This window comes from Pseudorasbora parva, chromosome 23 (assembly GCF_024679245.1).
Source record: "Pseudorasbora parva isolate DD20220531a chromosome 23, ASM2467924v1, whole genome shotgun sequence".
NCBI classification, from domain to species: Eukaryota; Metazoa; Chordata; class Actinopteri; order Cypriniformes; family Gobionidae; genus Pseudorasbora; species Pseudorasbora parva.
The window spans coordinates 2,641,672-2,655,668 of NC_090194.1; the positions used below are offsets into that span (position 1 = coordinate 2,641,672).

The 13,997-nt window shown below is 38.7% G+C and overlaps 1 protein-coding gene across 2 annotated transcripts in view; it reads left to right on the forward strand.

Annotated features, from left to right (window-relative positions):
* uvrag (UV radiation resistance associated gene) overlaps positions 1-13,997 on the forward strand; it is a 182,155-nt gene that overhangs the window by 111,594 nt on the left and 56,564 nt on the right. For both annotated transcript variants that reach the window (XM_067433356.1, XM_067433357.1), the window contains exon 13: positions 871-946. In XM_067433356.1, coding sequence (XP_067289457.1) covers positions 871-946 — 76 coding nt within the window. The remainder of the gene's footprint in view (positions 1-870; positions 947-13,997) is intronic.

Below are 13,997 nucleotides of genomic sequence, written 5' to 3' on the forward strand. Positions count from 1 at the left end.
CGGTGCCTTGCATGCACTTTCATTTCTTTGCAAACTCAACTCTCATTCCTATTTCATTGACTAATGATCAATATTTCTATTGCTGTATTGCTTCAGTGGGATACATTGATTGGATAAAAACGAGTGTTGTCCACATCACAGGCATCCAGTGATCTCTGGAACATGTACCCCATTCTTATTGCACTATTCTTATAATACAAGCTTTTTCTAAAGCCTTACATTCCCAGTAAACGCTTCAATGTGCACCCTTCAGAATGGCATTAATACTCCAGCGTGTTCATCTGTTGTGCATCTTGACTGGTTAGTTCATTATTTGTGGCTCTGATGTAGACATTGATATTGTGTGCCGCTCGGCCATTTCTGAATCATGATTACGCTTGTGGTTTAAATGAGAACTGACCGAAAGAAACAAGCCAGAATGATGATTTTTAAGGGATAATAGATTGTGTTTCAGACATGCGTTTGAGAAGCGGATCAGAACCAGACCTCCAGAGCTCCAGGCGGTCTCTTAACATCTGCACAAATGTCTTGCGTCAGAAACAGCCCGAGTTTGTGAAGAGTTTGAGGCATCATCATTGCTCAGTTAACTTCACAGGGCATGAATACCCTTAAACACTGAGAGAATCTGAACTCTGGATGTTGGTTTGTAAATACAGTCATTAGTTTCAGGCTTTAAAGGTTTGCTTAGCGGTTTATCCAGATGACCTGCTGTTTTTCTTTGTTTTGTGTGAGCCTGTCCTGTGCAAAGTTATGAACTGATAACGACCTCGTAAAAAATGTTCTTTGCGTTGTGTTTAGTATGGGAACCATGTGTAATGGTTCAGAGGTGAGTGCTGAAACTCGTTCTCATGATGCTGCTCTTGTTTGCAGGTTCCCGCTTTATCCCAGAGGAGAGCGTTTCCAGTTTGAATACGGCGTCTATTTGCTCAACAAGAACATCGCCCAGGTAAGAATCTCAACATGTTTCATTTTGGTTGAGTATGCAAGCGAAATTTAAAGGGATAGTTCACCCAAAAATAAAAATGTGATGTTTATCTGCTGACCTACCTATCGTCCAACATGTAGGTGTGTTTGTTTCTTAGATTTTTAACTCAATCGTTGCTGTGTGCCAGTCATATAATCATGTGAATGGGTTAAAAGTCTATGAGAGGACAACATACAAACAAAAAAAAACATGCTTAGGCAACGTGCACAAAAACCCTGCTGTTCCTGGCGACACATTGATGTCTTAAGACACGAACTGATCGGCTTCTGTGAGAAACACAACAGTATTTATTTTTTTACCTCATATCCCTACGAGTCTCATCAAGTTTTCCCATCGTCTATTACTTACGTCTGATGAGGTCAAACGGACGTGATCATAGATATATACCATGTAGATGCCCCATTCGACCGATCCACACAAGCACTAATGAAGATTCTATCTATATATATATGATCGCGTATAATTTCTGATTATATATCAATGATGATCTGATGAGGTCAGTTTGACCTCATCAGATGTCTCTTAATGAGTCATGGGTGTGTTTTGGGCGTAACATGCAATAAACCAGAGTCTCATCTCCCTTTCCCTTTAAAAGCCAGTTGTGCTCGAGCCATGAGCGGATTCACTATTGACATGAGGAGACTGAACGCTTCTCCAGAGAGGAATCCTTTTATTTTTAATATTTAAACGTGTGTGTGTGTGTGTGTGTGTGTGTGCGTGTGCGTGTGCGTGCGCTCTGCGCGTCACTGTGTGTGCTGCGTGTCCCTGTGTGTGTAACAATCAGAGTGTGAGTTGTGAACCGTCTATAGGCTCATATTATAACACTCTTTAAATAACAGAAATACTGCACTGTTGACTTAAGAGCAGGTGTGTGTTGGTCAATGGTCAACGGTTTTCAGTTCCTCACAATTAGTGTTGTCAAAAATATCGATATTTCGATATATATCGATTCTGGAATATCTGAAACGATGCGATTCTCAGTTTTTACAGTATCGATACCAGCTGCGCTCTCCTCTCCGACGGAAAGCGAGTTGACACACACACCGGCATATTCTCACTCAGCCCGGTTAACCTCTGAGCACGGCGAACGCGCGTTCTGCTGGACTTTTTCCTAATGACAGTGTGTTAGTGTTAGTGTGTGATCGGTCTGAATTTCGCGCGGGATTGCACATAAATTAATTCTACTAATCCCCGCAGATTTCGTGCTCACATCTGAAGCGCACACACACATAGCCTACCGTAATAAAGCCGCCTCTGACATGATACAAGTGCAAACATTTGCTTCTTTTTCCAGCTTATTATTGGTCAAATACACTCAAAGAATTATCACTGCACAAATGGAAGAGTATTAACGTAAACAGTCGCAAACAGTTCAGGAAGAACGAGTGACAGTCAGGAACAGTGTTTAGGATCCATGCGTCTGTTAGTCTTAAAGGGACCGCAGTCATTTGCTATTCAAACTACAAAAACACAAACGATCAACTGCTCTCGACTGATCAACTTGTACGCTATTGAATTTTTTACATAGAACATTATCCAATGTTGTTTTAAATGTAATTACTATGCATTTTTATTATTCAGTTTCTTATCTGAATGTTAGACCTACCTGAAAAAATAAAGCAGTCTATTTAATTTGTATCTTCTATTCTATTGCATTTATTTGTGCTATTGTTTGTAATCTGTTTATTTGTTCTTATTTTATTACAGTTTACTCGTCTTTTTAAATTCAATTTACCAATTGAAATCAAGCTTTCTTGTGCTGTGTGTAAGCTATTGCAACACAATTATGTTACCCCATTGTAAAAAATACTTTGAGATAGCAAAAATTTGTGAGATAATTTTAATAGTAATTGATAAATTGATCAATAATTGTTCAAATCAAAACCATGCCCAACCCTAAGGAACATGCTGGCCACATTCATTTTTAGTAAAAAATAACAATGAATAATAACAAGTTCTGTTGTCATATTAAGCATCTTATCTTTTTTTACTGTGGTATCGATTTAGTATCGATATATCGATATTTTAGTCTGGTATTGTATCGAAGTCATAATTTTGGTATCGTGACAACACTACTTACAATAGTAACGCTCCAACAATGCTCCTGAACACGCCTGGTTTAGTCCAGACGCCCATGGATGAACACACACACACACACAGATGTGCCAGTGCATTTGATATTTAAGCACAGAGGAGCTGGACGTGAAGATGAGAATGGCGTCAGACTGAAACTAGCAGAACACACTCGCGTCGAGTGTATGATAGGGCTCTCTTGTCCCAATGCTGAGATAAATCGTAAGAGCAGCGTCGTTGTGTTACCATGATGGTTATTGTAGTTCTTGGCTAAATGTGAGCGTGCATTTACTAATCTCATTTGCACAAAAAAAAAACTATTCAGTATTCCTTTAAAATTAATCAAATCTGTGAAATGCAAAATCAGAATACTATGCAAACCTCCAATAATTAAATATGTTAAATAAATCAAATATTTGTATGCATTCAATCTCACTTTATTGACCAATGTGCTTGCTGCTGACCTTTAATGATTCAGTTAAACCATATGCAAAAATGACTTTAGATTTTATAGTTTTTATTGGGGAAGTGTTACCTGAGGCTAATTATCTACTTTTGGTGTGAACGGGTCTTTACATTTGCTCAGAAATATAACTTTTTTGTTATATAAAAAAACAAGCCCAGCCCTGGTGAAAAAGTAACGCATTACTTTTCTTACAAAGTTACTCAGGGTGCTTTCACATCTCTAGTTCGGTTCATTTGGTCCGAACCAAGGGCAAACAATTATATATTGTTGCATTTTTCAGCTTTTTTGGTTCCTTTTCACACCACACTGATTGCTTTGGTCCGAACCAGTTGAAACGAACCAAAACGCGAGCACGTGACAACATCCACATCACTCATTGGCCATGGCGTATTTCCTTAACTGCTTTTCGATTGGTCAGAATTTACGTGTGGAAAAATTCCAACAGAAGAGGCAAAGCCAGCAAACAATAATAACACTATGGAGAGACGACTGCGCGGGCTGGTTTTGTCCCTGGCCATAATCTACTACACTGTGTGTATTTACCACAGTACGCAAACAAAACATTTCTATAATGAAGCGCGGATGCGACGTGAAAACAACGTTCTAATGCACTGCAGACGGCGAGCGCGCATCGCTCGTCACTTCAAGAGGAGGCGTGCATTAATTATTCTTAACTGACTTGCTCATCTTCCCGAAAATATTTCCAATGATCTATCAGGTTATAATGTCATGCACAAAATGTCAGTGCAGATAACTACGGCAGCTGGTTCAGTCCAAAAATGATCAGTACTTTTGCAGTTGGTTCTGTTCGAGGTCGGATCACGTTCTCACCACAAATGAACCGCTCCAGAGTTCGTTTGAAATCGCACCGAGACCAGCTCTTCAAGGAGGTCTCGGTACGCTTGTGTGGTCCGCTTTTGGTGCGCACCCGAGTGCGATTGCTGCTTTCAGACCTGACCAAACGAACCGCACCAAAGAGGGAAACGAACTCTAGTACGATTCAACCGAACTAAATGAGGCAGGTGTGAAAGCACCCTAAGTAACACAATTAGTCACATTTTAAGGGAGTAATGCAATATTGTAATGCATTTTTGTTCAAAGTAACTTTCCCCAACACTGGTTGGGAGCACCAGTGTAACCATGAAAAAGTTCATTTCAAGCCCTGATGTTCCACTAAGATTTAAGATGGATGAATGTTGCCCAGTGAGTCAGTACAAACTTCTTCCTTGAGATTTTGCTCTCAAACTTTTCACAGCTAAAGTTCCAGAACTGAAGTTCCTTGCAGAATTACTTGCATTAACATCATCTGAAATGAGCCATGGCCAAATCCATTCAAGTTTAAGCTTAGGTCAGAATCATACAACATGAGTTTAATCAATTTCCCTGGTTAAGTGTGAGATTAACACGCCTCCACGACTCTGGAGAGGAATCCAGGCCTCCTGCGCTCCAGCTGTTGCCCCGACTTAAGGTGGAGATGAATAACACAGAATAGACTTCAGAAAGAAGCAAGGAGGTCGACCGAATCGGTCCGTCTCTGACCCGCACGAGCGGCACGCTAGAACAAAAACTTCGCTGTACGCGGTATGGAGTGATATGTAAGCTTAGCCAACTCTGAGGGGAAAACCTATATATCTGTCATGTTTGATATATGCCTCCATTTGTAGTCTGACTGCGAGATGCCCTCCGCAGCTTGATCTTCATACTGCCTGTCGCCCAGCATTTCCATTCCTCATCCCCTTAATCAGAGCCAATGTAATGCTTTGCACCTTTGCCAGAAATCTTCATTAACCTTGTCAGTGTTTCTCTGTAGGCCAAGCTAATGGAGCTTATCTCGGTATGTTGACCGTTTTTAAACTCATGGTTTGTGAAGCCGATCCATATGAGCTCAGTGAACTCAACATTTTGAAGCGTTTGAGTCGGTTGATCTCGGCTTTTAATGTTGGTTAACATGGCTCCGTAGCAAAACAGATGAGCTGTAACCCGTTTCATTTCTGGGCCTGTGTGTCCGATCTATCGCACATGTGTTCCAGTTTGAGTTCTGTCCGGAGAATGCATGACGCTTTGCCCTTGAGTCACGCTACTTGTAATTTCTTTTTAGCTTTAACTCTGCCGTCACGATCACGACGGCTACACTGCAAAAAATGCTCTTCTTACTTAGCAATTTTGTCTCGTTTATAGTCTAAATATCGAACAATTCTTACATCAAGAAACATTTACTAGACAGGTAAAAATTGTCTTGTTTTGGGGAAAAATAACTCAGAGTTAAAAGAGTTTTTGCTTAAAATAAGATAAATAATCTGCCAGTGGGGTAAATCAAATAATCTTAATTCAAACAGAAAACAAGATTATTTTGCTTCCCCATTGGCAGATTATTTAGTTTATTTTAAGCAAAAACTCTTTTAACTCTGAGTTATTTTTCCCCAAAACAAGACAATAATTTTTACCTGTCTAGTAAATGTTTCTTAAAGTAAGAATTATTCGATATTTAGACTATAAACAAGACAAAATGCCTAAGTAAGAAGAGCATTTTTTGCAGTGTAGGCCTGATGTACGCGTCTCATCGACCCCTAAATATTAGAAAATTGACCTTGGCTCTTCCTACCTAACAGGATTTGCGAATAACTAGCTGTTTGTTATCTTGTTGTTGTTTTCCTCGCTGGCTCCGTCTGTCCTCTCGTCTTTAATGCGTTCCTTTCGTTAGCCGTAGCCGCGGTGGCTCAGTGTGTCCGGCTGCCGAGACTAAGCAGAGATCGGGTTTCACAGCGGCGCTCTTGTTCTGGAATGGAGGAGATTAAACGTCTATCTTTTATTAAATTGTGTGTGTTTGAAAAGGATCCAAGCAGGCAGGAGGGAGAGAGAAAGGAGGGGTGTTTTAGTAGCTTTGAAGCGGCGCTCTGACTGGATGTTGTTTTTATTTAGTCCTCGTGTCGTGGGAGGAATGGAGAAGAATGTCAGGTGGCCGGCGGGGTTTCGTCTCTGATGGACGAGTTAGCAACCTGGTGATAGGAACGATTTATGTCGATTAGTTTTTCTCTGTCGTTTGCGCTGTTGCTGCTAGGGATGAGTCAGACCAGACAGCTAGTTTATTAGACAGCTAGTAATATTTGGTGACGGTGCTTTTAAAGAGTTGCATTGAGAGATTGTTTTAGTGAGACTGAAGTCTCTAAAGCCATTTCCTTTAAAGCACTGCCGCTGTTGCCATCAAAGCCCACCGCCATCAACAATACAATACAGGGACTTTACTCAGACCAGTATAATGATTGGCAAACAAATAATAATGAGAAACTGGAAGAAACCAGGAGATTCCAGAAGTGGAGCACTGAGTTGGCACTGAGTCTTTCAACATAAAGGACAGGGCAGAAAAATATGTGGCGAAATGGGGGAATATGTGCAATATATTGCTACTAATTGAGAACTTGGTGCCTATAGTAAAATTGTACATGTGATCCACGTGTTTTCTTGTCATTTTTTAATGTTATTGTGTTGTCTTATCTTTTTCATTATGTATCATCACTAAAGGATATAGATTATGAGGTCAAGTGTGATGTTGACTTAAAGGGTTAGTTCACCCAAAAATAAAATTTCTTTCATTAAGGACTCACCCCAATGTCCCACACACAAAAACTACGACTTTATTCAGCATGGCCTTCTCTTCCACGTTTGTTTTCAAACCTCAAATAAAGAATCAAACGGTTGTGAATCAGCAGATTGATTCGTGATTCATATCGCCAATGTCACGAGATTTCAGCAGTTTGACACGCGATTCGAATCTTGAATCATGACCGTTTGATTCTTTATTTGAGGAACCCGGAAGAGAAGACAATGCTGAATAAAGTCGTAGTTTTTGTTATTTTTGGACCCAAATGTATTTCTGATGCTTCAAGAGACTCACTGAGAAACCCACTGATGTCTCATATGGACTACTGTGATGATGTTTTTATTCCCTTTCTGGACATGGACAGTATAGTGTGCATACACTCTCGGACTAAATATAAAATATCTTAAACTGTGTGTGAGGATGAACGGAGGTCTTACGGGTGAGGAGCGACATTAGGGAGAGGAGTTAATGACAGAAGTTTTGTTTTTGGGTGAACTAACCCTTTAATGACTACTAAAATGTATCAGTGATGTATAAAAATCAATAAAAATACAAATGATAAAAAAATAAAAAAAAATAATAAAAAAATAAATAATAAAAAATATATATATATATATATATTTTTTAAAGGGTCGGGACTCGATTAAAAAAATTAATCTAATTAATTAGAGGCTTTGTAATTAATTAATCGAAATGAATCGCATTTTAATTGCATATAAATATTTGACCTGAGAACAGTGAGAAGTAATTTTTCACATGTATTTTTAGTACACCATTGAATAATGACTGAATACATAAGCTTAATCAACAAAATATAGTTTCTTTATTTCAGTCCAGCAGACCAGTGCAATGTTTGCCATTAAGTGTAGCAAAAGCGTATTTGTGATATTTGAGGCTCGATGTGCTGCGGTGAGACGCTAATTCCTTGTTGTATCGCTTTCACACAACCGTGCTCTTGTCGACGCTTCCATCCTTTCGTTTTTTAAAACTAAATGTCCCATCCACGGGGCCGAGCAGAGCGCTCTCATCAGCTTCTTCGCTCATGTTCACTGTGGTTTGTTGTTGTCGTGACTCGTGAGCGCTAGTTGGTGTTCCAGTATAATCGGTCCGCCGAAACTCATTCTTTGAAAAACGTTCCACGGTGCAAAAGTGTGTGTGTGTGTGGTTAAAATTGTTTTTTTATTTTTTTTGGCGTAATTAATCTTAATTAACGCGTTAAAGTCCCGGCCCTAATATACATGTACTTAACCGATAGTTCTGTGCAATATTTCTGGAATATATATTGGCAGCGGCTATTTGCATTAGATTCTATTTACACTATTTAAAAAATAGCAGTATGTTCTTTGCAATAAGTGTAATAGATGATATTTATATATGTCTAAATAGTGGATAATACTGTTTGCACCTCAGTGTTGTTGTACATTAAACAGTGTTCAATAATACAATAACCTACCCCTAACCCTTAAACGATGAGCACTTTATTAATAAACACACATTAGACACTGTATCCTCCTGGGAGCCACTGTCTACGTACGAGGACATTATATTTGAGGGAATTTCACCAGGACTCCTTGGCCTTTAAAAATGACTGCATGATTAAATATTACAATAATTTATTAAACCATAAACAATCATAAATTATAATTTAAATCTAATTCAAATTATTTGTTATAAATCAACATGTTATAGGGTTTCTAATCAAAATATTGCTTTCTGTTACAAAACAGGGCATTGATTTCATACATGTCCTCAATAAAGGACACCGGGATTTAAAACATGTTTATCAGGCATTTTAGGAGACACAAGTGAATAGGGAAATAAATTACATATCAATGTTCCTATAAAATAGTAGATATTATTATGAAGGTTGCCACCTCTTAATACCCTTATTAGACTTAAGAACACATTAATAGATGTAATTTTGTGTTATCTTATTTTAACTAATTCCCGGTGTCCACATATAAAGATATTTGGGTTCCATATTGGGTTGTTTTTAACCCAGTGTAGCTGTTTTAGGGTTAAAGGCTGAACTATTTTAATCTTGACTGCTGCTTTATTCTGCAAAAGACGTAAGACATGAGCACAATAGTCAAACACTTCTGCAGAAAAGCACGTTCTGTGTGAATGACCTCTAAGAAATGCATCTTATTGGTGTCTCTTGACCCTAAACCAATGTAATTATAAAGGGTTTCTTTAGACGAGCTGTTCCTGACAACACAGACGAGCCAACTGGGAAATTATCCTTAAATCGCTACCTTACGTGACTTATTTGTACAGTGTTTGCGATGTAATGGCAGAAGCTGATTTCTGTGTGTGTGTGTGTGTGTGTGTGTGTGTGTGTGTGTGTGTGTGTGTGTGTGTGTGTGTGTGTGTGTGTGTGAGAGAGAGAGAGAGAGAGAGAGAGAGAGAGAGAGAGAGAGAGAGAGAGAGAGAGAGAGAGAGAGAGAGAGAGAGAGAGAGAGAGAGAGAGAGAGAGAGAGAGAGAGAGAGAGAGAGAGAGAGAGAGATTGATTTAAGCTGTTTTTGTCTGTGTTTGTTGCTTTATAGAGCATGTTTGCCAATAAGGTCTTCAAATGAAGGCTTGTTTTTAGGTAGTCAGGCTTGGCTAGTGCACTTTCTCTGGCTTGGGCTTCTTACTCAGTATTTTTGTCTTGTTTCTAGTCCAAACATCTAAAACTTCTTAAAACAAGAAGTATTGACTAAACAAGCAAAAGTAATTGTCTTGTTTTGGGAAAAATAATTTAAAATTAAGAGTTTTTTCTTAAAATAAGCTAAATACTCTGCCAATGGGGTGAGAAAAATAATCTTAATTCAAACAGAAAACAAGATTATTTTACTTAACCCATTGGCAGATTATTTAGCTTATTTTAAGAAAAAACTCTTAATTTTGAGTTATTTTTCCCAAAACAAGACAATTACTTTTGCTTGTCTAGTAAATGTTTCTTAATGTAAGAATTGTATAAATATATTTGACCTAGAAACAAGACAAAGAATACTAAGTAAGAAAAGCATTTATTTGCAGTGCAAGCTTTCAAACCCTTTTTGCGTTTGCGGGTGTGCATGTGTGTGTGTGTATGGGTGGGGTGGGGGGACTCATGGGGACTCGTGTCAATGAGGGGACCTAAATTGAGGTCCCCATGGGTACAACAGCTTATAAATCATACAGAATGAGTTCTTTTGAAAATGTAAAAATGCAGAAAGTTTCCTGTGATGGGTAGGTTTAGGGGCAGGGGCAGTGTAAGGGGATAGAATATATGGTTTGTACAGCATAAAAACCATTACGTCTATGGTGAGTCCCCAGAAAGATAGCGCACTAGACGTGCGTGTGTGTGTGTGAATGTGTTGTCTAATTGGCTCATCTTCCCCTAGGGGGCAGAATCACTGAAGTGACCATCCTCAGCTGACGCTCCTGAAGCACTCCGAGGACGGATTACGCTGCATAAACACAACGCTGAAAGAAATATTACAATTAGCACTCAGGTGCCAAGCTATAGCCAGATATCTTATCTGGCAAGGAGCTCAGCAGGAAGGGCTGTGCTTGGAATTAAACCCAGAGTGGGTTGATGATTATTGGGGAATTTGGAGTGTAGGTCTAGCATTGTGCCCTGTTCTCTGCTAAGCCAGGATACCTGGCAGTGTCAGCTCCGCTGGATGACCGGATCGAAGTCTTTCTAATGCTAATACGCATATTTCAGTGCACTAATGATTGTACATTTGATAAGGAGGCTTTGGTTGCACTTTTGGACTGAGACTTTCCACTTGAGAACCAAGAGGTGGCATTCTTCATGTGTAGACAATTTTATTTGGTCTTAATTTTATATTTTAAATTTTCACCCCTGGTTTTACAGACAATCTTATAGTCCCCCTTGTGGTAAAAAGTAGATTTTTTAATGTTTTTGTTTGTCTGTGGTGTTTTTAATTTTCATGTGCAAATTCAAGTCAACACCCTTGCGATGATTATTTTCTCTTTAAAACTGCAGTGAACCAAACACGGTTTGACATTGCTGTTTTTTCACAATTTACCTTATAACCAATCACATCACGTGTGGGCAGGGCTTTTGCATATCATTAACTATTCTCTGAAGCAGGGAGTCTTAGTCTTATGAAAAATCAGGAACATTTATCAATATAGCGGGTGAATTATGTATCTGATGTATATTATGATGTTCTGATGAACTATATGCCTTTCTCCGCTGACGGTCTGTGATGTTCAAAGCGTTTCTAAGGACGCTGAGACTGAGATGGCGAACGGGAACATGGTTTGTGTAACATTAGCAACACATTATTAGCTGTTTGATAACGCAGTCAAGGCTAATCATATTAATGAGCGTTATGTGTGCGGCGCTGTTAAGATACACATCAGTAATGTATAATGTTGCAGTCTAGTGTTATTGCCATCTAGTTGCATAATCGTAATTTTTACAGTATACTGTCTATAACTATGATTAATTTATATAGCCATTGTTTTCATTTAGATGTGAGTTTTCGTTCATGCTAATAACACTGATTAAACACTTTTGTTATTGGTAGTTTACCTGGTGATAAAATGTTTTCCAGCCGGGAACACACAACTGGCCAAGTGTAAAAACAAAGCCGAGGTTTTTACTGGTGAAATACCAATATTTTAATAGGATTCTGTTCACATGCAGATTCACCGTGTTAAACAACCGAAAGCCATTTGATTTAGAAGAGTGACGTCTGTGTGAGCTGTGCTTCATGCATCACTACACTATTGACAATAGACCCTTTTTGACCTCTAATGTGATCCTTTTGACCTCTAATGTGACCCTTTTGACCTCTCAGGTGACCCTTTTGACCTCTAATGTGACCCTTTCTGATAGGGCTGTGCGATATTGAAGAAAAATGCGATGTGATATCTTCTTAATAATGCAATGTTCGATATGCGATACGATATTGCTATGAGTGTGTAAAATATATTTTTTAATATATATAAAAACTGAGAATGACACCATTTATGTTTCACATTCTTTTGGGGAAAAGAAAGCATCGCTACAACTTCTGAAAGCGCAAATCTGATAATATAATTTTAACATAAATGTTTCGGTGTGTGTGTGTCATACAGTGCGTGATTGTAAGTTGTTTTTCACAAGTTATTGCATTTAATAACAGTTTTTAACGTCAAGCAAGTCCCATAAGTAGCAGTCGTGAGCCCAGTCTATTCTCTGCTCTATGCATCAACCTAAAACTTACACTTTTCACAATGTTGAAGTAGCCTATTAAAATCATTCAGATATTGCGTGCTGTTGCGACATGCATATTGCGATATGTACATTTGCGATATTTCGATAATTTCGATATATTACAAAGCCCTACTTTTTGACCTCTAATGTGTCTCTTTTCGACCTCTGATGTGACCCTTTTTGACCTCTAATGTGACCCTTTTGACCTCTAATGTGACCCTTTTGACCTCTAATGTGACCCTTTTTGACCTCTTATGTGACCACACATTTAGCATATGTGCTGATACAGTCACGTGTGTTTTCAAACCTCGCGTTTACACCTTTACACCTTAGACCACTTGCGTTTGAATCATCCCAAGTTACATGAAATATGTTTCGTTCCCTGAAGTCTTGCAGGTGCGCGTGAACTCGCGGAGGTGAGAGATTCTTGGTTGCCATTAGTGTCATGGCTGTTATCTAACAGGACTTTTCTGGGATGGAAACCATATGAACCTTAGGTGAGAGAGGAGATATGCATGCAAACACTCGCACGCCTGTAGTCTCGTTTTCATTCGCTGGTTCCTGTATGAGAAGTTAACTACTACTATAACATACCTGCCTTCCTGTGAGAGCGTTTTTCCTTAATGCGAGAGTTAGCAAGGCCACAACGGTGCTTTGTGAACAAAATCACCTCTGTGTGATTAATGACTCAGGCTAAGTGGCTTTATTTGTGTATATTAAGCAGGAATTTCCATATGTCACATTCAGCATTTACCTCCATCAGACTGTGTACTTAACCTCAGAGTGTGAGCCGGGAATGGCTCTCCGTTAGATGTGGTGGTATTTTCTCGTACGTGTTCATCTATGACTGATTCGCGCTCTTCTTGTTTTTTTTCCAGCTCCGCTGACTTTGGTTTTAATCCCTTTTTCGTATGTTGTCTCCCTTCACGTCTCTTCCTGCTCTGGAGTCAGGGTTTTCCTCCTGTTTGCATGCATTCTAACATGACTGCGCTTTTATCTTGATTTACTGTGTTCTGTGAAAGAAAGATCAGCACAGTGTTGAATGTGATTACCATCACGGATCGCTGACCTCAAGACGAGGCTAAAGACGGAGAGTTAGAGTTGTTTTTCAATCTCTTTTAGTTGCATTTCTGAAATGGAGACTTCGATCTAATGATCTGCACAAGCCTGTTTCTGATCTACCCTTCCCTTTGTGTTTATACCTCTTTAACTTTGGACGCTTTTATGTCGCATATGATGATTTTTATTATAAAATATACAGCGTTAGAAACTTTTGCCAGGCCTGTTGCTTGTTTTAGCCTTAACCTTTGAACTAGGCTTTCAGCAAAAGTCTGTAAATAATTTGTTTAAAACTATGATAATCTAAACAAATCTACTAAACAAAACAGGCTAATTACACATTTATTATGTATAAATTGTCAATTAAAAAAGTGACTACTCACAATTTGGCCGTCATTTCCACCACACTGAACAATTTTGCTTCTAAAAAAGTTGTGTGAAGTTAGTTAATAATGTGTCAATAAATAATTGAAATATGCAATTTATGTATAGATTCTATTTGTACTCTTGTCCTAGATACAAAAAATATGAATTTTCAACTTTAAATTTTTTTAAAGTGTCCCTGTTATGCTATTTTAAAGGATCTTAATTGTGTTTTTGCGTCTCCTACAGCAG